The sequence below is a fragment of the Electrona antarctica genome (genome assembly GCF_951216825.1).
Source record: "Electrona antarctica genome assembly, chromosome: 8".
In the NCBI taxonomy this organism is placed as follows: Eukaryota; Metazoa; Chordata; class Actinopteri; order Myctophiformes; family Myctophidae; genus Electrona; species Electrona antarctica.
Window position 1 is genome coordinate 3215107 of NC_136789.1, and position 27801 is coordinate 3242907.

The 27801-nt window shown below is 41.8% G+C and overlaps 2 protein-coding genes across 3 annotated transcripts; one reads left to right on the top strand and one right to left on the bottom strand.

The window, feature by feature from the left end:
- Positions 1-3496: 3496 nt before the first annotated feature.
- LOC306928526 (Golgi SNAP receptor complex member 1-like) lies at positions 3497-15422 on the top strand. 2 transcript variants are annotated; one of them, XM_079508725.1, is made up of 10 exons: positions 3598-3653; positions 5191-5273; positions 5440-5542; positions 7206-7284; positions 7642-7749; positions 8697-8788; positions 10987-11061; positions 13525-13554; positions 14187-14269; positions 14519-15422. In XM_079508725.1, the coding sequence occupies exons 3-10, from the start codon at positions 5463-5465 to the stop codon at positions 14641-14643; spliced, it is 672 nt and encodes a 223-aa protein (XP_079364851.1). In that variant the 5' UTR covers positions 3598-3653; positions 5191-5273; positions 5440-5462; the 3' UTR covers positions 14644-15422. The 2 variants fall into 2 exon arrangements, with proteins under 2 accessions (XP_079364850.1, XP_079364851.1); XM_079508724.1 differs by lacking the exon at positions 5191-5273 and having other exon boundaries at positions 3497-3653.
- Positions 15423-16635: 1213 nt separating this feature from the next.
- Positions 16636-18008, bottom strand: LOC306928195 (trafficking regulator of GLUT4 1-like; the record flags this gene model as incomplete). Its single annotated transcript, XM_079508124.1, has 3 exons — positions 16636-16825; positions 17215-17341; positions 17598-18008. 3 exons carry the CDS (start codon positions 18006-18008, stop codon positions 16815-16817), a joined length of 549 nt encoding a protein of 182 aa, XP_079364250.1. The 3' UTR covers positions 16636-16814.
- Between the last annotated feature and the right edge of the window lie 9793 nt (positions 18009-27801).

Genomic DNA, 27801 nt, shown 5'->3' on the forward strand with positions numbered 1-27801 from the left:
TCAACAGTTGAATTATTGTTAAACATCTGCATTACTTAAGTTAATTTACTAACATCAATACAGCATGCAAATGTGGACATATTCTTCTTATATATGTGATGTATTCCCATGCTTTTTTTGTTCTTGCTTAATGTAAATAGCTCTGGATTAGGAGCGTCTGCTAAATGCCTAAATTGTAAATTGTAAATTGTAATTCTTTAGTTTGGGTCTGCCAAGGCTAAATCTCATCAAATGGTGGCCCGTGGCTCAAATGCAGAATAAATATTGATATGAAAAAGGTTGAAAACCACTGAATTAAGGTATATTTAGAATATGTGATTCATTTGCGATTAACAATGGACAATCATGCGATTAATCACGATTAAATAATTTAAATTGATTGACAGCCCTAGTATAAAGATATATTTTAGGGGTTAAGGAAACTTAGATTTTAATATATTTAGGCATAAGAACATCACATTGCTTTACATTTTACAAGCTTGTCTCTGCCTCAAAATTACTTGATTTAATTATTGTATCTACTCATTAAGAGCCCTGAGTTAGATTCCACAAATAATACAAGTTTTCATTTGTCTAATGCCGTTAAATGTGATAAACACAAGTTTTGTTTAAAGAAACAATTGCTTTGAATTCATCCTAAGGATTCTGCTCACCACTGTACATGGTGAAAGAAATGCATGCTGGAAATGCCATGCTGGAAAGCAGCTTTCAGGAGAATTGTTTTTTTTTCCCGAAGTCTCCTGAACTTGAACACAGCATTTTGCATTGAACTAATTTGTTTCGAAATCCATGTCACCACATCTCCAGTAGATAAAGAGTGCAGGGTTGCGCCCCGAAAATAGCTGATCTATGCAAGCTCTCAACGCGCGTTGTGGGCTTGTAGATCTGCTATTTTGGGCCAAAAGTTCCCTCTTATGGGATTTCAGCCCCTGCCTCTCTAATACGTGCCTGCCTTGAAGACCCTAACAGGAGCCCTCGTACAAGGTTTCTTCGACTATGCATGTATGGCAAGCCGTTTTAACATTTAATCAAACCACCCTCCTATCTGTAATATATGTTTTAGATATCCAAAACCATGTTTCTCCTAGTCAAAACGGCATGCACCTCTTGGTACCACAGCACCTCAAAGGCCCTTAATTTTAAACAAGGCTCCAGACTTCCCAAAACAAACTGGTCAGACTATTACTTGGCCTCACTCCCCAAATCCACCTCACCACTGCCCACTTTTACAGGCTGGAATGACGACTGAGTACAGCATCTTGCAATGGGTCTGGTCCACAAGATTCGCTACACCACCAAGATACCCTGCACCTGTCTAAATACTTCCTTAATGTCAACAAAGTCCACACCCACAACACCACAGGGAGTTCAACAAACCATGTGCAACCCAGATTCGGCACTAAAAGGGACTAAATTCATTTCGCTCCTATGCCACAAAAATGTGGAACGCCCTACCAACAGTCATTAAAACATGCGAATCCCTTGACTCCTTAAAAATCACTCTCTAGCCCCCTTTTTGAAACTAGCTCCTTGCCACTTGCCCTACACACTTCCACTTGGTTTGAGCATAGATATATAAATCATAGAGACGGCACTGGATGGGATGGGAATCCCAGGGCCCTCTCTATTATTTATATATCTATGCTCAAACCGAGTGGAAGTGTGTAGGGCGAGTGGCGAGGAGCTAGTTTCAAAAAGGGCCAAAGGGCACCTACGGACGGCTGCAATTCGAAACTGCCCCCGTAAAATCTGAATCCCACACCCACCCCTTTTCCCTCTCACTGTAGTCTCTTTTCCCTTTTTACCTCCTCTATGATGATTTCCTGTTTTTGGCTATAGGCTATAGAAGTGTATATTTGTAAGTCTATAAATGTTGAATTGAAAATGGTGGACCCTATTGTAAACAAGTGTAATGCTTTATGGTGTCGTGTCATCCACAGTTGAATTGTACTGTAATTCTCCAGACTGTTAATACTTCAATCAATCAAAGCTTTTAGCTGATAGTAGCACTAACATGGGTCACAGGTGCCTTCCTGTCCTCTAATTTGCATCTCAAAGAGCCACAGTCACATCTACAAAGTAACTCAGAGGATGGACATTGCACCTGACTGGGTGTGTAGATTCACTGATCCTTGAGCAAGGTGTAACTGTGTAGAAACATTTGTGATCGGCATGCTCCAGCTCAGCTCAGCATGTCTCAAGCAATCTTCTGCTCCACAAGCTTCCTCAGTTCTTCAGTTCAGCATGACTCATTTTTGTGGTGTCACTGCCCTCCACTGGGCAATGGCTTCAGTAGATCCAGAGTTAGAACAGTGTTCTGTTCTTGGTCCAGTTGAACTCCTTGACAGACAAGTTTCTGACAAACATATGCCTACTAAGATTAGTTTTGTTTCTTGATTCTTGTAATCTACTCATGTGATTCTTGTTTAAATTCTTTAAAGATCAGATCACATGGTGGGAGGTACCAAAGCCACCCTAAGTGGTTTGAGCGTTTGAACATAGGCCTTTACATTGTAACCAGCCACAATGTTGATTTGCATCATAAACCTAAACAAAATCAAATAACCAAAATAATAGGAACAAAAGCAAAGAGTTCCTCCTCAAATTAAGAGGGCCACAATAGGCCATGACGTCAGTGCTCTGGTCGATATGCAGCATGACACCGAACCGGAGCTGAAGGGCGCCGCATGCAGTCGGCATACGATGCCATGACTCGAGGCGCCATGCCACTTGACCATCAGCAACTAATAGCCAGCGTGCAGCTAGCAGACAAGGCTGTAAGCCTACGACATGTGGGGGGAAGAAGCAGCATATCCCAGGGAATCTGGGATTCCCACTGTCAATGCCTGGCATCAATGAGTCTCTTGTTGCACCTAAACCCACCACACCACCAGGCAACCACAACAAGTCAGCCAGCTACTCTGATGGCCGGGTGTGGCTCCCTTTTATTCAGTCAGCAGCCAGGTGTCACAGCTGTCCTGAATATGGGTGATTGGGGAGTCACATCACAGGTCTAGGAAAGCTCAACTCACTACACGTACACAAATTGCCTGTTGCTGAAGAAGCAGAACTCATCACATGCTCTCTCTGCGCGCGCGCACACGCACGCACCACGCACACGCACACGCACACGCACACGCACACGCACACACACACACAGACAGATACACGTACACACACGCACACACGCACACGCACACAAACTGTGGCAGTAGACAGCGTGCACAAACTAGTAGGCCTACATGGATATCAACATAAATACACATTCAGACAAGACGGAGCTCATAGGTCTACTCTGATGAAAACGAGTCTGTTCTGCCTCCTAGAGGGAAATATCAAAACACAATTTGCATTAATATTACATGAAAATAATTCATGTAATATTAATGCAAATTGTGTTTTGATATTTGAACTTAGAATTTTCATTCAAAATTCTATGTTAATGTTTTGCACCACGCTAGACGTTGTGAACGGAGCTGACTTCATATCAAGCCGTTTTTTTTTATCCATAAACGTTTTATCATGTTTTTATCGCTCTTTGCGTCACACACGATACAAATTACGATTTACGACAGTTGTTTCTTCTTGACGGCTGATGACATGTCAACAACAGACAGACATGGCGGCGGCCGACAGCAACAACTACTGGGAAGGTAAATTGTCGTTGTTTAGTAAAACAGTTAGCTGCACGCATACGCATAGGCACGAACCTTTCCTTTTTGACCGGCACATTATGCAATAATTCCGTCATTTCCGTGAATTAAACTTCATAATAATATGTGTCTTAAGGAGGGGAAGCATGGTGTCACTGTCCAGGCTGATGCTCAGCTTCGCTTCGCAGCCTACTTTACTTCAAGTTCATATTGTTCAGTTCAATAGTTTTGCATTGGCAGATTGATTGTCAGCAGCCGTGGTCACATGTGTGTGAGTGGCATCATGCGAATAAATATAAACTGATTTTGGCACTGATGATGTACAATGGGCCATGGCTCCAATGATCTTATTGTTGTTCTGTATGGACGTCTGTGTAGAAAGTTAGCAATTATAGCTCAGTCACCTATAGCTCGGTGTCAGCCTGCGGTTGTCTGTCTGTCTGTCTGTGTCGCAATGTTTCTCACTGATATATTGTCCTGGTGTGTCTAGTTCTACAGTATTTCTGATGTATTTGTCCTTTTATGTCTCCAGATCTGCTGTTTCTGATTGATTGAAGTATTTATTAACATTTGGAGAATTACAGTACATTTCAAGTACAACTCAATACAAGACTGTTAATTGTGGACATAAAGCATTACACTTGTTTACAATAGGGTCCACCATTTTCAATTCATTGTAACATTTATAGACGTACAAATATATACACTTCTATATAGCCAAAAACAGGAAATCATCATAGAGGAGGTAAAAAGGGAAAAAAGACATACAATGAGGAGAAAAAGGGGTGGGTGGGGGATTCAGATTTTACGGGGGCCAGTTTCGAATTGCAGCCGTCCGTAGGTGCCCTTTGAGAGCGGTTTTAAAGGAGTGAAGGGATTCGCAAGTTAATTCGTAATGACTGTTGGTAGGGCGTTCCACATTTTTGTGGCATAGGAGGGAAATTAATTTAGTCCCTTGTTAGTGCAGAATCTGGGTTGCACATGGTTTGTTGAACTCACTCTGGGTTGTGGGTGTGTGGACTTCGTTGACATTAAGGAAGTATTTAGACAGGTACATGGGTATCTTGTGGACCAGACCCATTGCAAGATGCGCACTGATGTAAATTTCCTGTTGTGTCTACATATCACTGTTTCTCACTAGCCGCAAGCAACTCTAGATTTTAATATCTGGAATCTAGAGTTGCAATACCAACCCTTGACAGCCCATTCATCCAATCAGAAAAGTCCTATCTGATTGTATTACAATGTTAAACTCACCAACATTGCAGCTGTACGGAAAGTTTGAGTTATTCTCGTTCTATTTGCAACGTTTTTGTTTTGTAATCCTAATCCACCATATACACGTTATGAGCTACTTCTGTCAATACATTCTGTGCTGGTGATAATCCATAGTGTTTGGAAGCGCTTGTTTTTAATAACGCAACGTCCTGTTGCCTCCTGCATCATGTGCAATTTAGAAATGGGTGGTGTGAAGGACCGTTTAGTGATTTCCAATGTGCACATCCAACACTTAACAATAAGCACAATTTTTCGACAGAAATCATCATCCAGAAAGGTGGTCGCTTATTGGCCAAGAGTGGCCACGGACATACCCAGCCGATTTGCTCAGACACATTTGACGTAAATTCTCCATTCATTGTCAATGGCATTTAATGTTAGTGTTGTTCAGACACTATAGCTGTTTAGCCTGTTTATAGGAGGGGCTAGCGCTCCTCAAAAATAGCATCTAGAGTTGCTTGTGGCTAGTTTCCCCACCAATATACGCATTGTCCCCTTGTGTCTACAGATCTGCGTAAGCAGGCCAGACAGATGGAGAATGAACTGGACCTGAAGCTGGTATCTTTCAGTAAGCTCTGTACTAGCAGCAGCAGCCGTGACCAGCGGCAAAGGTACTGCAGCTGTAGCTGGCTGCACATTTTTGATAATACATTATGCTGAATAATAATAATGCATTTTGTTTCAAAGCACTCAATGACACCTTACAAGACACAATTAAAAACAAGCTGCAAAATATCATAGAATACGATCAAACAAAACATAAGTTAATTGAATTAAGATAATTTTATACCAAGTATAAACTAATCATCAGTGCAAAGCCCAATGTGAGTGTAACCATTAGTCAGGATCACACTGAATATGCCAGTTTGAAAAGGTGTGTTTTGATACAGGATTTAAAAGTGGACAGAGAATCAATATTGCAAATGTCTTCTTGAGAGAGAGTTCCAGAGCAGAGTACTGAGAGTAGGCCAGTCAATCTAAGATTTGACCTAAATGAAATTGCAATAGTAATCGTTCAAGGTTTTTTATGATCCTTAGGGTCATCCAAATAACATTAAAAATTGAGTAAATGGTGCATTTATATAGCGCCTTTATATGTAAAGGTGCTTTACATAGATTGTGCATCAATTCACCCATTCACACACCCATTCATACACCGATGGCGACGGCAACCATGCAAGGCAGGCACCAAACAGCACATCAGGAGTAATTAGGGGTCAAGGACACTTCGACGGTAACTCTGGGGGAGTATTATATAATTTTTAGATCATGGTAAATTCAGGGGTTGAAAGTTGGAGCACCATTAAAAACCTATAAGGCAAACAAAATCTATTTTTAATTATGCTTTAAGAAGCATGTAATGTGTCAAACAAGGGGGTTTTCATGATTCTGAATCCATTCCAAGCATTAGTTTTGCACACAAAAAAACACTCCTTTGGCTAAAAACGGCCATAGCCACATAGGGAACATTTGGGCAAGTGGCAATGGACTAATTTAACCCAATCAGTGTTTTTGTGCAAAACGAATGCTTGGAATGGATTCAGAATCATGAAAACCCCCTAGTTTGACACATTACATGATTCTTAAAGCAGATGATGAACCTAAGGATCATAAAAAACCTTGAACGATTACTATTGCAATTTCTTTTGGGTCAGGCCCTTTTTTAAGCTTACATTGACTGGCCTAGAGTGGCCGAAGCCTCATTCTACTAGACCCTATGGTAGTCAGGCGGTCAGATGGTGTAGTGAATTGAATGGCAAAAGGAGGTCTGTGAGTATGGGAGGATGCTAGGTTATGAAGTACCTTAAAGGTGAAATGCAGAATTTTGAAATCAGTACGATATTTAGGAGCCAATGAAGTTGCTGAAGCGCAGGAGTGATATGATTTATGGAAGGAGATCTGGGCAGCTGAATTCTGGACCAATTGAAGTTAATGATGATACGTGAGAAGAAGACCAAAGAGGATAGAATTGCAGTAGTCAATACCAGATGTAATCAGAATGTGAATGGCAGTGCAAGCGACGGGCAAAGATGAATACTAGTCGTCCATAGCCAAAAGTAGAACGTAACTTAACTAATTTTACTTTAACGATGTTACAACACATACCATATTAAGTTTGTATCAAAGCACACATTCATTCCCAGAGATGCTTTTTTTTGGTTCTGTGTCTAATTGTGAACAAGGGACAAAAAGATGTGTAAATCTGCTCCCCTTCCAGATTTACACATCTTTTTGTGTCTTTGAAGGCTCATGTTCTCACACCGTTGCAAACAGGTCTGGGTCTGTGCAGGGCTCCTCTCAGGACAACATGCTTGAGGCTTTGACTGCTGAACTGGAGCAGCTGCTGGCCAGTGTGAGTTCAACGGCTCACGTGCATACACATCGACCTCTCAGTTTCAGTCAGGTTTTCTTCCAGAGACGTTTTAATGTGAACATGATGCAAAGGCCCAATGAAATGACTATGAGTTAAGTTAATTCAGACTTTTGTTTTGTAAATAGAATATTTTATACATAGGGAAACTTGGTGTGTTTCATGCAGAAAAACAAATAAAATAAATCGCAATAAATAACACAGACCCCAGAACAAGGTCTTGGTAGTGACAGGGACTCATGTCATTGGGGAATTGGCAATAACTAAACTTATTATTGTTATTATTAGCTTCATTCAAGGCTAACTATTACATGATGTCTGTCTTTCTCTCTATCTCAGTTAACTGTTGTGAACGACAAGATGGCAGAATACACACAGAGCCCTGGAGTGACATCACACAACTCAGCACTTATGCACACCTTACAGAGACACAGAGACATTTTACAGGTAAATGCATTAAGTTCACTTCAAAATTTTCCCTCAACCCTCCTATACTTAACCACGGCTTTTGATTACGTTTTTGAACAGGAATATTTTCACAGTTTTGATTGAGAAATATGCGATGATGTTTTGGACAAAAGTAAATTAAAAAAGAAATAGACATTCGTTCTTTCTAAGGGGTGATTTGGGGCCCTAAGGATGAATACAAAATTAATATCAACATCCAAATACTGACCAATAATAAGATAGGAATTATGACAGGCAGTTACTGCTGTCAAAATATGACCCCCACAGTAAAAAATCACAAACAGCCCTAAGGATGAATACAAAATGAATATCAACATCCTTAGCATTGTTGGAAATGCGTTGCAGTTCAAGCAATTTAACAAGGAAAGACAAAGGATACCAACAAACCCATATGCAAGCAAAGTAATGATGATGGCATGGCAGAACAATACTGTACTTAACTTCAGTGAATAAATTCCCATCTGTCACAAATCACTCATTTCTGTAAGGGGGTGCTGTAAGGAGATCAAGGCAGGAAAGAAGAAAGTTTGAGCACTTTTGCCACAGAAAGTACAAGTAAAGGGTTTCAGATAATTTAGAAGCTTGTTCACAACCAGTGCAGGTGTTGGGTTTCTCGTATCTTATTTACAGGCCGTACAGCCGTACAACAAACCAAAGGGTCTCTTTTCCACAAATAGATTTACACATAGTACCTGAGATTATATATATATATATAGCAGCCGCTGTATACTGTACAATATTCAAGGTGCAGGCCATTTCTCAAGGTGAAATGTTATTCACGGTGCAACATTATTCAAGGTGCGTATCGTCCGCGGTTGGTTCAAGGAAGAGCTAAAATCCAAGTCAACTAGTCCTGCCATTGGTGTTTTCACGTCTCTTTGATCCTGCGCATTTGTTAATTGTTACGGTACTTGTGTCTCCTTTAGGATTACACTCACGAGTTCCACAAAACCAAAGGCAACTTCCTCAGCCTACGAGCGAGAGAGGACCTGCTTGGATCAGTACACAGGGACATAGAGTGAGTGCTGTCATGTCGTGTTCATTGGGCTTGGAAACCGGCTGATATCGCCATTCATCACTTTTACTAAATACTTTATATGTTACTGTACAATTTGAAAAAGGAGTGCTCGTTTTCTTTGAGTTCACCTTCCGCGCTCCCCTATGGCAGGGCGGAGCGGGGCGGGGCCCTTTGTCAAACTAAGAAATGGCGTCTCGGAGGTACCAAGACTTGGACGGGACTCACGGGAGCGACGACGACACACTTCAGACACATACAAGACACACAGACCCTCTTATAGATGGCTGCAGAGCAGTTTAACGACATACGTTTGAGCATTTGTCTCTGCTATATTGTTCTTCAACAGCAGGAGGCAGACACGTCCTGTTGGTTGCTTTACATCTCCACCCTATCTTTATTATTAATTATCCTTGCCTCTCCTCATCCTACAACCTCTCTCGCTCTGTCTCTCTCGGGATATTTTTCCTAAGTGCCTCCTACAGTAAATCAAACCGCAGGGAGGGAGAGAGAGAGAGGGGGGAGGGAGGGAGAGAATTATAGAGTGTGGGAGAGAAGAAATGGGGCAGTCTAGAACTACAGTGGGAGAGAAGGTGTGTGTGTGTGTGTGTGTGTGTGTGTGTGTGTGTGTGTGTGTGTGTGTGTGTGTGTGTGTGTGTGTGTGTGTGTGCGGGGATATAAAAGTGAGAGAAAGAATTATAAAGGGTGTATACTGGAGACAGATGAGCAGATAAGCACATCAAGGGTGCGGGATAGTGAAGAGAATAAGCCCATATATTTCATTTACTGTTGAACAGGGGGTGGACAGCAGAACAGCCCCCCCTCCCCAGAAAAGGACTCGATCTGACACAAGGAAGAGAAGATGCCTCCGTGCTGCATAGAGTGGCTGGAGATAGACCGTCCTAATGATTTAACAGCCTTTAATGCAGGAAGCCCCGTAATCACTGCCCAACCGCCGGCTTAAATGGAGGGAGAGCGAACAAACGATTAACAGAAAAGTGTTTGTCATGATCATGCTGTTTATGAAGGTAGAAAGTTGCATTCATTCATGCCCAGTTAACACAGAGAGCTCTGCACTTATACTGTATAGAAATACACATAAATCCCCCCACCCGTCCTTGACTGAACACACACACATTAACAATTTGTCCACACACAAGGAAAGCATACAGGAATACAAATATTTTAGGTGCAGTAAAGGTTACATTCACAAACTCATGGATATGTCCTCATGATACAACACACATGTCACTCAGCACTCCATGGGCACAAGCAGTGGCAGCTCCGCCATATAGGGCAGCAGAGATGGCACACTTTGCCAGCCTTTCTGCCTCGTCTTTGGGCGGCCATCCCAAGTTGTCGAAACCCTCCGACAACCAGTCTGTAGGTACTGTATGTCCTAGGCTGGATCACCATAGGAAACAAAGTTCAAAGTTAGTCTTGCACTGTTGCTTGCAATTGGTGTTAAAGTGCTCTCTGTAGTTCTCATGCATGTGCCTGGATGTCCGCTGGAAGACTGTCGGGTCTATAATGCCTCTCTTCCCAGTAAGCTGTTCATGGGAGGGGCTGTCAGGTAACGTTGGCTGTTGGTAGATTCCATTGGTGAATAGTGCCTTCTTGTATGCAAGTTACATGGTCCACAGAAGTTGCAAATGCATCCATGCACCTACTACATTGATGGTGGTAGTTAGAACGGAGCAGTTTAACGTCATGCCCAGGACACACACACACACAATAAGATTGAAAAGCAGTTTTTCTTCAGCTTGTACATAATGCAGTGCTGTATACACAGTAAAATCCATAGTGTTAACTTAACTCTGAGCATGTGTATAAATGGAACCAAATGGACCCGTACACACACTTGAGTTAAATGACCACGATGAACTTTACTGTGTATCCTGCAATCATGAAATTGATTGACTCTCCCTTTATCTTGATCCATCTATAACGTATCTGAATCCATCACTGTCCCTTACTCTCTCTGTCTTTGTCCCTCTTCATGCCCCATACTGCCCCCCCCTGTGTGTGTGTGTGTGTGTGTGTGTGTGTGTGTGTGTGTGTGTGTGTGTGTGTGTGTGTGTGTGTGTGTGTGTGTGTGTGTGTGTGTGTGTGTGTGTGTGTGTGTGTGTGTGTGTGTGTGTGTGTGTGTGTGTGTGTGTGTGTGTGTGTGTGTGTGTGTGTGTGTGTGTGTGTTCTCTCAGGTCCTATAAGAGTGGTTCAGCAGTAAATAACAGGAGGATGGAGCTCTTCCTGAAGGAACATGAACATCTGAGGAAGTAAGACATCCAGTTACACATCACACATACTGCTGCTGCTGCAGTGGAAATACAACGCCTCCTGCCTGCCTGTAATTGTGTTTTAACACACAGCCATTAAGCTTCCACGTAGACTACACTGCGTTGGTATTTTGTTTTATTCCATTCCAATCTGTTCTGTTCCAATCCAACCGCTTCCATTACATTCAAATATTATTTTCTTGTCTTATTGTGTGTCAGATGGAGTTGAGGCTCAGTCTCCACAGGGTAGAGCATTGAAAACATTATCCCACATTTAACTAACTAATGATCTCATTAATGGCCAGACGTATGCAAAGAAACTGGTTGGAACTGTGACTAATGATCTCATTAATGGCCAGACGTACGCAAAGAAACTGGTTGGAACTGTGATTTTTTTTAGAGGGGCGCTAGCTCCTCCTATGCACAGCTTTGTGTGTCTGTGTGTACCACGGAAATTATTTCATTGGCTGAGCACAGAATGTGATGTATGATGATAAGAGCGCCCCTCACTTCACACAAGTGTGATTTTATGTTTCTTCTTTTGGCTGGACCGACTAAGACCTAACAATGGACTAGTCACTAGGCAATTGCAGATCAATCGTCCCTCTGGGCTATGTGATGATTGGTTGGCCTAACAAACAATTGGAGAGCAGTAGTAGTAGGATGTAGTTGACCCTAAATACGACATTGGTTGGCCGACCAAGTGTCATCACTTCCTGTATCTGTTTGTTGTTTCATAAAGTGTGTGTGTGTGTGTGTGTGTGTGTGTGTGGGTGTGTGTGTGTGTGTGTGTGTGTGTGTATGTGTGTGGGGGGGGGGGGGGGCTCCCAAGAACACACACAGAATCCACTTACATTTATTACAGTAGGGGTGGGTGTATGTGTGTGCACGTGTGATTTAATGGACATCTCATTAATCACCTCAGCTTGTGGCTTCTGGCTAGTGATGTCTGCATGATTCCTGTAACTGTGCTGCTGAACGGAAATCAAATGAAAGCACAGAGGAGAAAGGGAACGGGTAGAGGATAAAATGAGGTGGAGAGGACGAGAAGCAGTGTGGATGATCGGGTAGGCTGGGCTCAGGGAAAGCAAAGCAGAGAGATGGTGTGATGGAGAGAGATGGTGTGATGGATGAAGGTAGTAGAGAGAGACCAGTATTGATTTCTGGTCTCCGGTGGAGTCTGTCAGGATGTAGTGCTCAGCTCCCTGGACTGAAGGCACTGTCCGTCTGTCTATCATTTATCTCAACAGCTAATGGCAGCCGCTGGAAATCTCATCCACATAATGTTTAGACTGTGTATATGGCATGATGTCACACCGCACCCGCCCTGCATTCATTGGCATTCAAGACTGAATGGGAATTGAGTTGTGCTAGCGGCTTTTGCCGCTCTGTTCCTAATCAAAGCGAAATAGGTTTGCGCATTGTTTATAAAAAATATGCAAATTGAAATAACAATGCTGAAGTGAAATATAGAATAATGAATGGACTTGGAAATAGTCTGCACTTGATGGAAACTATGTATGAGGTGCCTGATGTATGAGGGGGGGATATAATATCACAATGTTTTTTCAAGCAGTATCATGATACATTTTCATATCATGTGGTTTTTAGGGTTATTGTTCAAGTTAACTTAACAGTACAACCATCTACAAGGTAACAAACTAAAAGAAAACTGAGTAACAGAACATTTAGACCAAAATGCTATTTATTTTGGCTAACGAAACTGTCGTTCTACAAAAGTATAAATTAAGGTATAGAAATGTGTATTCACTGTATCACGATATATACGATATCTGTGAAAAGGCAAGTCGTGGAGACGTTTTATCACGATACGATATTTATCACCATATCGCCCCCCCCCCCCCCCCCCCCCCCCTAAATTGAAATGTGCTTGAGTTTGTCATTTAACAATTTCAACAAATTGTGTGTTTAGGAAAAGTGTTTGTTTTTGAAGCTCAGACACAAAAAAACAAAGGGCTTCCGGGAAAAAAAATATATAACATAATTTCTCCCCCATGATACACAAACTTCATTGTACTAGAGATTAATTAGCTGCGGTGGGAGCATGGACCAATCAGAGCCCGACTTTACCCCAAAAATGTCCATTAGCCCTCTTGAGTGCCGTGTCGCTGGAATCACAGGAAGTGCTCGTTTTATGATAAGAGCTGTGTGGTTTGAAATCCAGACTCTGCTGTTCTTCTTGTTCTTTTTTTATTTCAAAGAATGACATTCCCTTGAATTATCTTTGTATAGTATGAAAACCTTGTGTTTTGACATTTTCACTTTCACAAATTTTACAAAAAGTACTTGACTCACCCCAAGTACTAAAATGGCCACATCCTCAATGAATGACTGGATTATTTTTAATTGAAAGATTATAAACGTGTCAAGCATTTTGGTAATGAAGGAAACATTCTTATATGTGGCTCCTTAACGGGATAACTTTTATTTTTCTTATCACAGTTCAGATCGGTTAATCGACAGTGCCATAAGGTAAGCTTTTTTATATTTTGTTGTGTTCTCACGCACACAGGCTTCGTACACACATATCAGACGAACATGCTCTGTGCTGTCCGTGTTTCATGGCCGCCTCAATGCTTTTCCAATGGAAGTCATGTGGTTTGACCAAACAGTTGTGTGTGATGGGGGGAGGGGGGGGCAAGTGTTTGGTCAAACCACGTGACTTCCTGTTCTTTATGTGTGTATGAAGCCACACACACACACCCCTCAACTACCTGGAAAACAGACTCAGGTCTTTGTTGACTGAGCCATCCAGGTTATCAAGTCTGCACCTCAAAGGTGGTGCTGTATTTGAAAGTATGATGCAGTATTGTATAATATTGTATTATCAAGTGGCTACGTAGTAATAGATGCCTGCCATTAATAATTGTAAATGGATTGACATGCAATTCTTTGGTCTGAACAGCTGAATATACATGTCATCATAACAAAAGGTTACGTCCTGCTATCTTGGTGATACATCATTCCAGTGAATTTGTCTACGCTTTCTCATTTAAAAAAAGCACTTGTGTTTTCCTGCAGGGAAATACTTGACTTGCTGTGATTCAGTGAGTCCAATGTTATTTTCTTAAACTAATAACAGGTGTGTTCCGTTCCGTCCACAGTATTGCCATGGCTACCAAAGAGGGCATGACATTTCAGAGAGGGATGCTGAAGTCCATTCAGACGAGAGTCACCACCCTGGCCAGTATCCTACTATTTTCAGTCTACAACACCTATTATCAGGTTTTTGTCCAGTGTTGCCAGATTTTGTATAACAAGCAGCTTGTATGCTTGCTGCTTGTTATCGGTCAGTGTTGGAGTGGTGACAACAGAACCTTTCATATTGTACAGTGCCGTAAAGCCGATGTGTTGTAGGTAGATAACTCAACATCCCTTCTTGCACATTGTCTTCCATTGTTTTCAATCAAGACTTTTCCTTCACCATGTGCCTCAGATCGTTTCCCTGCCATCAACGGTCTAATCCAGCGAATCAATTTGCGAAAGAGGCGCGACTCTCTCATACTGGGAGGTGTGATTGGAGTGTGCACCATCCTCTTGCTACTCTACACCTTCCACTGATGACATGCCATGGAAATGATCACAGCTCTAGTTTCCACCAAACTTTATAACTTTTGCCAAACTTTCAATTTTGAATTCCCCTCCCCCTTTATTTTTTGCCCCTTATTATTTCTTTGAATTTTCAAAGAAAATGCTTTGTTTGGACCAAAAGCAATCACATTCTGGGGCCAATTACAAGTTATCTGAATTAATCTTATAGTATCTTAATAGGCAAGTTTACTGTATACCACCGCCCCCCCCACCCCACAGAAAGCTTAGCCACCCTACAAGGGTCAGGTTTAAAATATTAGTAAAATCGCCAATATACTTGTAGTCTATAGATCTCACTAAGCAATTTTAACTTAATATACATTTCCTCCGAAAATCAGTTTTCTCTCACAAGCCTAATGTGCACTAAGCAGTTGCTAGCTTTATTTTTGCTTCAAGTCAGCCATTAAGACCATTTCTTTCTGCTATTACTGTACACACATTTTATTGCATGTCTGCAAATGCATTCAGAGTAGCTGTGAAGTAGGATTTACTATAATTCTAAATCCTGTCCTTCATGCAACTGGCCCTAAGTGTGTCAAGAAATCTCGTAAAATAGAAAGGATTATTTATTCAGTGAATTATAATAATACTTTAGATTTCTAGTCTGCTGCAGTGCAATTGTATTTTTTTTTTACTCTTTCAGGATGTATGAAGAAACCATTTTAATATGTATGTTTAATGATGATATTATACTTTTATATAAGACTAAGAAAAAGATTAATAAAAGAATGGTGGACTCTTGCTCAAATTCCTCATGCTAGTTCATGTTTATTTCACACATGCAAAACTATGGCACAGGAAACCAGTCATACAGTATAAATGTAGAAACAACACATGTGCCGACAACAATCAGTGCATAAAACGGACACTTCATAAACGTAAGTGTAAACTAATGGCGATTGGACATCCAGGTAGTTCAGAGTATAGAACAGATGTACTAGGAACATACTGTTAACCCATTGATACCTCAGGCCGATTCTAATAACGCCTTCTGAAAACCTTCAAATTCTTATTCAAAAAAATAATGAAAATGATGTTGCTACATGTATAGCAATAACTAATGAGACACAGAGGTAGCATCTGGCTTCAAAGGTAAAACAACGTATAGGTTGCACCAGGTATCAACTATCAATGGGTATACGACGATTGTAGTCATTTACCGCAAAAAGAAAAACTCTAAAACAAATAAAACTGCCATGATAATTGCATACAATTTTGAAGTTGCATGTAAACCTTATGTCCATTTTGACAGCCTCCCACAGCCACATATAATCTACTGTAGTTCTTTAACATTATTTACCATTACTTACTAACCAGGGAAGAATGTAACATTTTGAGTATAGCATGAGAACTGTTGCAAATGACACAAAACAGCATGGAAGTGCATGTTAATAGCTGTATCTATTTATTTGTTCTTAGAGAAGCATTGATGATTTTTTTTCCCCTTTTTTTTTGCAGGACATGCATGTGCTTCATTCTGTGTGTGCATGGATACAAAATAAGGATCCTAGGTTTTTGGCCATGCGTGTTTCTGTAGACATAATGACAGAAATAGTCAATCTAATCAAAAGGAAGCTTGTTTTCTGTAATATGATCGTACACTGCACTGTCGCTGATGGCGCCCACCCAGAGACTACAGATGTAAATGAGCTCTTAGCTGTCTCTGGTGCAATACATAGGCTATTGTACATTGTCCCTTTTCAAATAAATAAATAAACATGAAGTACTTATGCTCAAATTTAGTTCTTGGTGTTTGCCCTTCATCAGGCCCTGGTATCAGACCCATGCCAACAACATTGTACCACTATTTGGGACTGGGGATAATTGTCTCCAACCAACTCTCTTTGATGATCCACTCAGTCCCTAAGCAGAGCCTTTGTTTATCGTGGTCCACATGTTCACTTGGTCCTGAGAAACCGCAAAAGCGACTTTTTCTCCTCGGTTCAGAACAGAAATGGGAAGAGTAATTTATAGGCATAATTTATGTAGTCTCATGACTAGTCATTTTTTCATTATTGGTTTTCTCTTTGGTTTTGTGCTTTTTTTTTCTTCACGTTGCGATCTTCAGACGTCTTCTGTGAACATTCGAGACCATTGAAGTTTATAGTACTAACTCACTCTTTCGTGTCCTCTGCATCCATTCACTGCATCTCTGCAAAAAGGGATAGACAAGAACAGATGCTAAACTTTGCATAGAGGAAATTGAAGAGTCTGGCGAGAGTAGCAGTACCACAATGTAGAAATAAGTAAAACTGTATTCAATATTTTACTTGAGTAAAAATCCAAAAGTATTGGTAAAATTTGTCTTTGAGCAGAATGGCTCATTTCACATTATTGGATTGTAGCCTATAAAAAAAAGAATGCCTATTGTTTATCACTTTAATGTAGCAGGTTTGGGGTTAATATGTAAATATTTAAGGTAACTATATAGCTAGACTGAAATAATGGTAGTGGAGTAGGCTAAAAAGTACAATAGTAGTCTGAGATAGTGAGTACAGGGGGGGGGGGGGGGGGGGGGGGCGCAGGCATATAGGTACATACCTATTGTGAGCACGATGAAGACTATGACGGCCACGCCAACCATTATGGCGATACAACTCAACAGCATAGATCTACGGCCGTACTTGGTTGCTGCATGCACGTCTCCGGTGAGCAGGACTGACCTCGACTGCGCAGACACAAGAATAATAGGCCTATTTGATGGAGATGTAGGGGATGGACAGAATCCATATGCATATGATGATATAATTCTGCATGCATTTGTAGAAATTATTATAAACATAATTTAACTGACACTCTGAGTTATATAAATGAATACATTAAACTTCACCATATAGCTATAGTACATTTAAAAAGAAAATACATGTATTTTTTAAACTTTTTGCTACAAATTAATCTTGGTGGTGTTTGGCCATGGAACTCACCACGTGCGCGTGCCACAGCGCACAGATGTTGAACGGCATGCCGCCGAGACAGAAACAAGCCAGCACCGCCAGCCAGAGGTAGCTGGGAGGGGGCTCCGTCCCGGGGGGCACCGGGGAGAGCGGCGGACCCAAGCTGAGCCGCGAGCAGGACCTGGGTGTGGCCGCGAGGTGACCCACGGAGCCCGACTTGAGCGGCGACCTGTGTCCTATCTGCTCCGCGTCCAGAGAACGGACGCTGCCTCTTATGTTGAGGGTGAAGGTGTCGGAGGGATTCATGTTACTCTCCCCTCCGGTGGGCTCGGTCATGGTGGAACTCAATAGTTTCTCCGTGTCGTGGAAGTCGCTGTGATGGGACACCTCCCGCTCCCCCAGGCCGCTTTTCCCATAGGCGGTGTCGGTGTTGATCGCCATTGCTTTAGAAGATCTGATTTCTTCCTGCACTTGACTCTTCTCAAATCCGGAGAATTTCTAATGAACTAATTTCTCTCCTTGGCTCAAGGTTTTTCCTTTAGATTCTCTCCATCGAGTGGGCATCAGATTAAGTCTAATAAATTTAACGAGTCTAATTCCTTTAAGGCACAACTATTTAATTAAAGCAAAGTCCTTATTGATGAGCGCGGTGTTATCGACGTCTCGGTCCCACTCTCTCCCGGGTTTCGTTGGGACTGAGCGCTCGAAAGCACGCCTTTCTTACCCCCACCCTCCGTTGTGTAGTAAGCTATTAGCGCATCATCTCTTACATCTCCACGGAATATGATATATGCCCGTTTATACGAGTCTGTGGCAATATGAGAAAGAAAAAAACGACAGTTAAACCTCTTTTTGAGTCAACACGCGCCGTGCGTAAAAGCTCTCCATTTACGCGCGGAGCGCGGTTATCAGCTGGATAACAGGTTATCAGCTGGATAACAGGTTATCAGCTGGATCTGGACGGTAACAGGAAAATGATACAAACACCTGTCACAGAGTCCGAGTGTATGTGAGAGTGTATGAGTGAGAGTGAGAGACTCAGGTAGGCTATAGTGTGTAATATGAACCATGAGTCCTGGAGCGGAGCCAGAGCCTGTATACTGCACACACCCTGCGGATCTAATGACCATGCAGACAGAAGCATATTTGCCAATGCATTATGGGATTACAGTAGCCCATGCATGCTGTTGCACGCATGTTTTCTGCCAAGTCATTAGGTAGCCTATGCTACTCGAGCCAACCCACATTGCGCTTATAGCTATTAATATTAACCAATACAAATAATGTATTTGAGTACACTATATCCTCTCCCCATAACACCCCCTTTTCCACATTGAAATGGTGTAGCTTCCATTAAGGCCCATTGCAAAAGTAACCATGCCCATACGGGACATTCTGTCCAGTCATCATGAGATTTGTGTCTAGGTCGGCCAATACATTCATCCATCCATCACAGTGCAGACAATCTGTGTAAGCTGTGTGAATGAACCAACAGAGAGCACCGCATTAACAATTCAGAACTTTTTGTATTGTTTCGACCTTCAGGTAACTATGGAATCGTGCATTTCCCGTCAGTGTATCGCTCAAAATATACATGGGGAAAGCCCCCTTAGGGCCTATAGGTTCCCAGGTCTCGTGACATCACATGACATCATCAGGGATGTCGCATTTACTATGTCATAGTAAATGCGACATGGAGATCCCTGATGTCATCAATATAAGTATATGGATTGGATATATGTCAGAACCTGACATTCCATATGTTTATCCTTCCCCATCCATCCTTCCTCTTCGATGTCTCCATTTTGACTGATCACAGAGAAGATAGTGTGCATATCTCAATGCCTATATTCAGGCCTGATACCTGTCAATTTAAAATCTAGATGGGCCTGCCCTCTCAACAGGCCCGAAAATTAAGGCCCGGCTCTACCTGGGCCCATCAAACCCTGTACACTCAAGACACTGCCCCTCTGCCACCCTAATTAGATCTCCATATGGAGCTGACCTGTTCTGACATTACATATATACTGTATGTTGGTCTGACCTCATCAAACCCTGTACACTCAAGACACGCTCTATATATGGCCAGTGCGTGACCTCGCCCTCAGGTGTTTTACTGGTAATATCCTAATCTGACTGATAATAGGCCAGTAAATGCTTTGTGTGTTTGTTTATTACTCAAAGTACCAAATTGGAGGCAAAAGCGGTCAAATGATGGATTAACACAAAGATTCATATTAACTGTGTAGGTACTACCTACTATATAATAGGTAGGCAGGCAGCAGAGTAGGAACACAATGCATGATATGTCAGTTAGCGTTTTTCTTTTTTACCCTAGCCTAGTGTATTGTGCCATCTATTGGTGGTGTTGAGGAAATGCATGTCACTGTAGTCCATGTACTCATTCTGAATGGTATTTATCTGCATGATCTCAAGTTAATTTACTGTCTGCTGTCTCATCTCAGGTGTTGTCTGGGTCATGGGTAGACAGATGTACCAACTGTCTGGGTCATGGGTAGACAGATGTACCAACTGTGAAATGATCAACACGTCTGGGTCATGGGTAGACAGATGTACCAACTGTGAAGTGATCAACACGTGATAAGCCCAACAACATGCATGTTCTCAGTTTATATACCTGGTTCGCAGGCCATGCAGTCCTCAACTCATGTTTCTCTGTACAGTAGGTGTTCAGTGCTAAAGAGACCAATTGCATTACCAATATGTTAAAAAATAAAAATGTTGTTTTGCACAAACCCTAGTTTTTCTCTTAACTCAGCCAAGATCTGTGAGATGTGCAAGGAATATGATGAATGCACACAATGGAAAATAAGGATGAGATTTTATTTCATGTTTGAGAATTGTTACATTTTATTTCATGTTTGAAGATTGTATTTAAAGCATTGCTGCATTAACAAAAGTCAAAGTAGAGGAGGTCAGGTCACCAAAGAACCAAGGAGTGCATTTTAAATAAAATATATCAAATACATTTTAGTCGTTGTATTGGTAATCTTTTTACAACCCAACCCAAGCCAAAAAGACATGAATTATTTATTTTATAGTCTACTATTAGATTGTTTCCCTTTAGTCACTGATAGTGAGACAGATAAGAGTGTAGTCAGTGTGCTAAGATTCAACATATTATTAGGGATGCAACTATCATGACCTTATGAATATTTACAATTGAAAAAAGAGAAAAAAACAACCTCAATGCATTATGAGCTTGTATATCTGCTATTGTTGTGATGATAATAATATAATTGACTAGTGCAATTAACTGTTGCACATTATTGCATTCCTGCAAAACAGTGTGTGTGTGTGTGTGTGTGTGTGTGTGTTTGTTCAATGCACTTTCCTTCTAAACATGCTGATCAAAACATTTGATAATAATAATAAATCATTCATTTAGTATCATACTTTAAGAAAAGTGCATCGCAATATAGGACAAACAATATCATATAACATATCAAAAGAAGACAACATGTTTTCTTTTCTAATTGTATTTATTTATTCTTGCACAAATAAAACATGCAATGACCAAAATCCAGCATAACCACAATAATAAGATACATTTATATTTGTTTAGTGACTCTGGAATGTGATGGGGTTAAGCTTGGACAGAAAGAGTCAAATTGGCCAGAAAAATCCAACACACACAATTTGCCAGTTTTGCTATCCCAAACTCGATGTAGCTGTTGCTAAAGGTGCACTGCACTCATTTAATCCAAACCATACCCCCAGCAAATGAAATCTGTGGGTGTAAAACATGGACCTGTGAATCAACACTTGTGAGCTTGACTATGCAGTTACAAAAAACAAACTCTGTTCTTTGAAAAGTCATACGTTCATTAATCAATTAATTTCATTGGTTCATTCATTCTTCATTCATTCTTTGGTAAGAAAATAAAAGGCGTCCTACTAATAGACTACAATTCTCAGCGTTAGAAGCGAACAAATACATCTCCCATTACACATGCAGCCCAGCACCACCAGTACACAGTAAGCAAGTTGCATTTGATTTTGTCTTTCTATTGATTTTGTCTATCTATAGGAGAGTAGCATTGTCAGTTCTCAGTTGTTTCTTCAAACAAACTAAATATTAACAGTAACACACTGATAACTAACCAAATATCTTTGCTGAAAATATCCAATCTTCAAGCTCACAACGCGACTCATTGTGAGTAGATCGGCTATTATCACCGAAGGTTCGCTTCAGAATAAGGACACTCGGGTTCATGTGGCTAAGTTGAATCCAGTAACAATTCCAAACACAGTCCAAACCTTCCCTTCAGTGAACATTCTCTTCATCACCTCTCCTACCAGCTACTTCTCATCTCTGACAGCCAGGGCTGACCATAGCAGTTCTTCTGCTGGCAGCTTTAGCGTGCGTACGGTAACATAAAGCTCGCCAGTGAAGAACTACCATGTGTCAGCCGTTTGGACGGACAGGGCCGGGGCGGTCTGACCGGGCAAGTCAAACCCTCAACACCATCTGAGAAGATTTGGAAAGAATGGGCAGCGTCACTCGGATGTCCTCTGGTAGAAGTCTGGAGAAAACTGAAAAGGAGATGATGAGAAGAGAGTGAGTCAAAAAAGGTTGTTAGGTTAGCCTTAATATATATGTTGTATGACGCTGTCGCATGCTGAAAATAGCCTATGGTGCATCAAGCTCTTAGATGGGGTGTTTTCAGTGCACAACATATTCATATGACAAAGCAAATCAGGCTTAAAGAAAGAGGGCGACGGAACATTTCCCCTCTGGTAGTGTGGATATGAGAAGTACTATAGATTAGAAGTGAGACAGCGTGTGTGAGATCAGCTGTGAATAAATAGGTGAAATGCATTGGAGTGGCCACGAGCTGCATCGTGCATTCGATTACTCGGGGCGGGGGTGGGGGGGATAATGCTGGAGTGAAGGGCTATTCTCACCAAGTGTGTTACTCTGCTCTACTGCATATCACATCAGTGTTTTATAATATGCATTACAGTGCATTACATTGTTACAGGCAGTGGGCTCAGGAAATAGATTGGCCGCTTGGGAATCGGACGGTTCCTGGTTTGATCCCCGGCTCTTCCTAGCTTAGCGGCGATGTGTCTTTGAGCAAGCTAGCCCCTAACCTCTCCCAATGAGCAGGTTGGTGGCGCCTTGCAAGGTTGCGTCTACCATCAGTGAGTGAATGTGTGTTAATGTTAAGCTAATAAGCACATTGTAAAGCGCTTTGGATAATGTTACTATATTTATCATTTACAACAACTACTATAAAACAAAACTGGTACTATTGATAATGTGTACCGCATTATTAAGTAGTCTGACAAGTTAAGGGGTACGTACAACAGGTGAGCCATAACCGGAGGGGCAGGCTTATTGCCGTGAGATTTTAGACAGATGGGGTGAACATGTCCTATACTGTATCTCGACATGTGGGTTGTGCAACATGCAGGGATTATGTTATTTAATATCGCTGAGTACTCATTTATTCTCGGTCGACAACGATGAAAGTGATTCATTGACATAGATAGATAGAGGATGGAACATAATCCACTCAATGAATTTTGGTGGACCATTTTGTTTTTAACGCTACTCTGTCTCAATGTCACAGCAGTGACTAAACAAAACAGAATGAGACAGCAATACTAACTAAGAGAGGAACTGACTGCTCCCAGGACAACTCTAGCCACTACTGTGCGTCTCCTTTTCCTTCCAAGAACACAAACTATTCTTACACCCTAGTAATTTATACTTAGTTGCGTGCTAGTGTTGTGCACCAAACATAGCAGATTTCCAACTCACGACACTACTATTTTGGGATGCGCGAAACAATGTGCAACCAAGTGTAAATCAGACATTAATGCCAACAGCAGACTTGGACATTGCAGCACACTCATGTGGCTGACTTTGTGTATGACATTCCAATGCCATATACACACCACATGGATTCAGGGCTCCATTTGTGTGACCGCTAAAACGCCTTATCCCTAAACTTCTTTGCCTTTTTTTTTTACTATTTTGCAAAACATTTTTGAATAGTTAAAATGGCCAGTCTACAAGCTCACAACGTGTCAATGTATACTGGCTAGTTGAAATATTCAAAAATGTTTTTCAAAATAGTAAAAAAAAATGCAAAGAAGTTTAGGGATAAGGGGTTTAGCGGTGACGAAAATGGAGCCCATAATCTTGAGTATCCCTGTGTCCTGTCATCTGCACTACAGAGTGCCAGAGAGGTCATGGCACAGCAGCCCCCCCCTGAACAGTGGTAGTGGTACCTATCTTTGAAAGTCCCTAACTTTCTCCTCTATCCAGAGTTACAGCCTCAGTGAGCATCAAGATTCTCTTTCACCTTTTCCACATGCTGGACTGCAGTAGTGAAAAGTAAGTACATTAACTCAAGTGCTGTATTTAAGTACAATTTGTAGGTACTTTTACTTTACTGGAGTATTTCCATTTTTCAATACTTGTACTACTCCACTACATCTCAGAGGCAAATATTTTTACTCCACTACAATTATTTGAAAACTTTCGGCCATCTTAATTTTATGATGGTGTCAGACTTAAAGGTTGTAAGTCATATTGTATGGTTTAAAACAACACATTTTTGGGAAAAGGTTGATATTCAGATAATCATATACAGCAATTGTTCAATAACTAGCTCTCTAGCGGGTTGCAAATCAGGAGAGATGTTTGCCTTTATTGATAGTTACCAGTGAAGATAGACAGGAAAGAGGGAGAGAGAGACACGCAGCAAAGGTTGTCATGAACGGGACTCGAACACACACCGCGCTGTCAGGCCAGAGCCTATATGTGGCATGCACCTGGACCACTAGGCCAGCGGGCGCCCTCTTTGTGTAATCATTGAATAAAATTGGTATCCCGACCTGAAAATGCATTTTCTGTATACTCAAGAACTGGAAGACCTGTCTGAACAAACACCATTTAACACTAAAGGAACCAAAGGAAAATCACTTACTGCACCTTAAAACTAAAATGATTACTTCTACTTGTCTACACACAAACTTGTCTCGACACATGAAACAATTTGTCAGCAGTGGCTGAACCAGTTATTGCGACCAAGAACAGAGGCAAAATCTTGAATTGCGAATGCAATATATCAGCAATTAGGCAGGGCTTGTAGGAATGTTTGGCATTGGTACCCCCAAGAAGGTTTTAGTTGACAAGACCATATACCAAGGAGATGGTTGTGGACTATCGCAAGAGTATTCCTCTGGTCCCTAGTGTTATTCATTGAGAGGTGATCTGTATCTTAATACTGCCGACTGAATTTCCCTTTTACAGGATCAATAAAGGTCTTCTCATCCAATGGAGCCAATCACCTGCGCCTTCAAGTGGCGTTGCATTCCAATCCCCTCTCAATTTAGTTAATTGAGGTTTCATTTCTCAAGCATGCATGTACATTTCCGTTTATCAAATGGCCAGAAATAACAGGACAATGCATAGATAAGGTACCACAGACTCATCGAGGGACAGCAGAGGCTCAAGAAGTAGAATGGCTAGTTTGTGCACCGGCTCCCCTGTATTAGTGTGAGTGTACGCTTGCTCAAGTGTCCTTAAGCACGATACTGAACCCCTAACTACTCCTGATGAGCAAGTTGCTGCCTTTCATGGTTTCCTTTGCCGTCTGTGTGTGATTGTGTGTATGAATATGTAAAGCACATTGTAAAGCACTTTGGATAGAGGCATGGTATAAATGCACCATTTACCTTTGCCTTTTCTTGTTGTGCCTAGTTGCAATGTGGACCTGATCCTGCTTACTATGTGCAGTCACCGCCCAAAGGCCCACTTTGAGCCAGGAAAAACGTAATTTACTTTCTGAGTAATGAGTAATATGAACAAAATCAAATATCACAAACATTTTGACCAAATACCTCGATATCCATCCAGCTCTGTGGCCTACTGGCCTTGTGGTTAGAATTTCTGCCTGAGATACCAAAGACTATATTACAAATGATACCCAATGTCTCTCTACTTAGCACCAAGGGTTGGATTGGGGAAAGTCCCTGCAACATTCTAGCATCATGGCTGGGGGATGTACTTGAACATCAAGCTGCTTCCAGCTACAGAAACAAGGCTGCTTACATTACCTTGATATCGATTTTTTTTTGTTTTTTTGTTTTGTTTTTTACTTTTCTAAACTTTTCTAAAATAGCAAATATAGTAGATGCAACACGTTGTGAGCTTGTAGATCAGCAATTTTTGCCATTTTTAAAAGAACTTTAATCTGCAAAAATTGCCGATCTACAAGCTACAATTTTGTGATTAGAACCGGAAGAATCACTTATGCCATATCATGATATTACAGTAGCCCAAATCGCAGACGATATCTAGTCTCATATGCCATGCCATCAACATTACATAAAAGAAAAGACATATTGCCCAGCCCTACGTTCTGTAATCTGAATCTCCTCTCTCTAATAAGCAATAAAATGCAGGTGAAAACAGCAGTCATACAGACGTCATATCTCTCTCCTTAGCGTGACATGCAATCAGTCTGCGTGGCAAAGAGGTTAGGGCGGTGACGTCGAATGACCTCCGGGTGGAGCTGCAAGCAAGAGAATGTCATCATGTGTGTGTCAGGAAGAGCTATCTCATGGAGAACCAGCTGATGTCGCCCCGGGGCGCCTGCGTGCAGCCACACCCAGGCGCACACTATGCGCTGGCAGGCCCGCACAAGCACTCGCTCCAGGCACTACCTTCATACCTCTCTAGATTCATTCGCTCAGGGACGACGTGTGGGCCAGCGAGGCTAGAACTATTAGCTGTGACTGGTGTGACCTCCAGCTGAAAGTGAATTAGTTATTTGTTCCAAAGCCGGCCGCTCCCTCCATAAACACTGACTCTGTATCGTTATCTTAACAATGACCAGCAGTGTTGAGTCCATGACTCCTTCACATTCTCTCTCTCTCTCTCTCTCTCTCTCTCTCTCTTCTCTTCTCTTGTCTTTTCTCACGTGTCTATCCTCTCTTTCTCTCTCTTTTCCTGCACATTGTCTTCACTTCTTTCACATCAGCCCTCTTTCTGTATCTCACACACGTCTTCTCTTCTGCCTTTTCGAATCTGTCTGTGTCTAACTCTATACCCTCTCTCTATCTATTCCATTATCTTTACTCTTTTGTCACACATCTGTCTTCTCGTTCTGTCTGTCTGTCTGTCTGTCTGTCTGTCTGTCTGTCTGTCTGTCTGTCTGTCTGTGTCTGTCTCTCTCTCTCTCTCTCTCTCTCTCTCCCTCTCTCTCTGATCAGACTGTCCTGCATTCCTGACATTCCAGCAGCGTATGCGAGAAATTCCATCCGGCCACCGCGAGCTCTAGCAGCCTGTGTCTCTCACTCCTTCTTTTCCATCTCTCTATCCACTCTGTCCATCTCAACTTAAACTTCTGCCTCCATTGGGCTGTGCAATTTGGGAGATGAAAAGTGTGTGTGTGTGTGTGTGTGTGTGTGTGTGTGTGTGTGTGTGTGTGTGTGTGTGTGTGTGTGTGTGTGTGTGTGTGTGTGTGTGTGTGTGTGTGTGTGTGTGTGTGTGTGTGTGTGTGTGTGTGTGTGTTAACTCTATCTCTCTATCTGTCTTCCACCTTGTGTTTGACACTCATTCCTTAGCCTTGTTTCTTTTTCCCATTTCAGTCCTTCATTTTCCCCCTCTCCTGTCATTCTCACCTTCACTCTCTCTCCTTCTCCCTCTGTCTCTCTCCCTCTCTACCTCGTCCAAATAAGGGAATCCGACAACGTGAGGCCACAGGACAGCCAACGAAGGAGACCTTGAGACAGGCCTTGATTCATGGTTCAACAATATAAGATAAATTATATCCAACACACACACACACACACACACACACACACACACACACACACACACACAACACACACACACACACACACACACACACACACACACACACACACACACACACACACACACACACACACACACACACACACACTCATTAAACTGGGACGGACGTTGTGTGCAGTTTAGCATGGCCCAGTGCATTCTCTGCTGCAGCATGGAGTAAAGGGAAAGACGCACTACAGCAAGGTGTGGGCTGGCTGGGTGTGCATGTCAGAGAGAACGGAGACAAATGAAGACACGTAGATGCGAGGGATGAAAGTGAATATATATATTTACCGTATTAAACTCAAGGGTGCGTGTATTTTAAACATTGTAGGCATTTAAGAGCTCTGCTTACTGACAGGGTCTAACAACAAGGGTGGCGGTACTAGAATG

Excerpts from the sequence above, each read along its gene's own strand:
- LOC306928526 (XM_079508724.1), top strand. The coding sequence starts at position 3,596 with ATGACATGTCAACAACAGACAGACATGGCGGCGGCCGACAGCAACAAC. Across the intron at positions 7,750-8,696 it reads GACACAGAGACATTTTACAG|GATTACACTCACGAGTTCCA; the intron begins GTAAATGCATTA and ends TGTCTCCTTTAG. Across the intron at positions 14,270-14,518 it reads GAGAGTCACCACCCTGGCCA|ATCGTTTCCCTGCCATCAAC; the intron begins GTATCCTACTAT and ends CATGTGCCTCAG.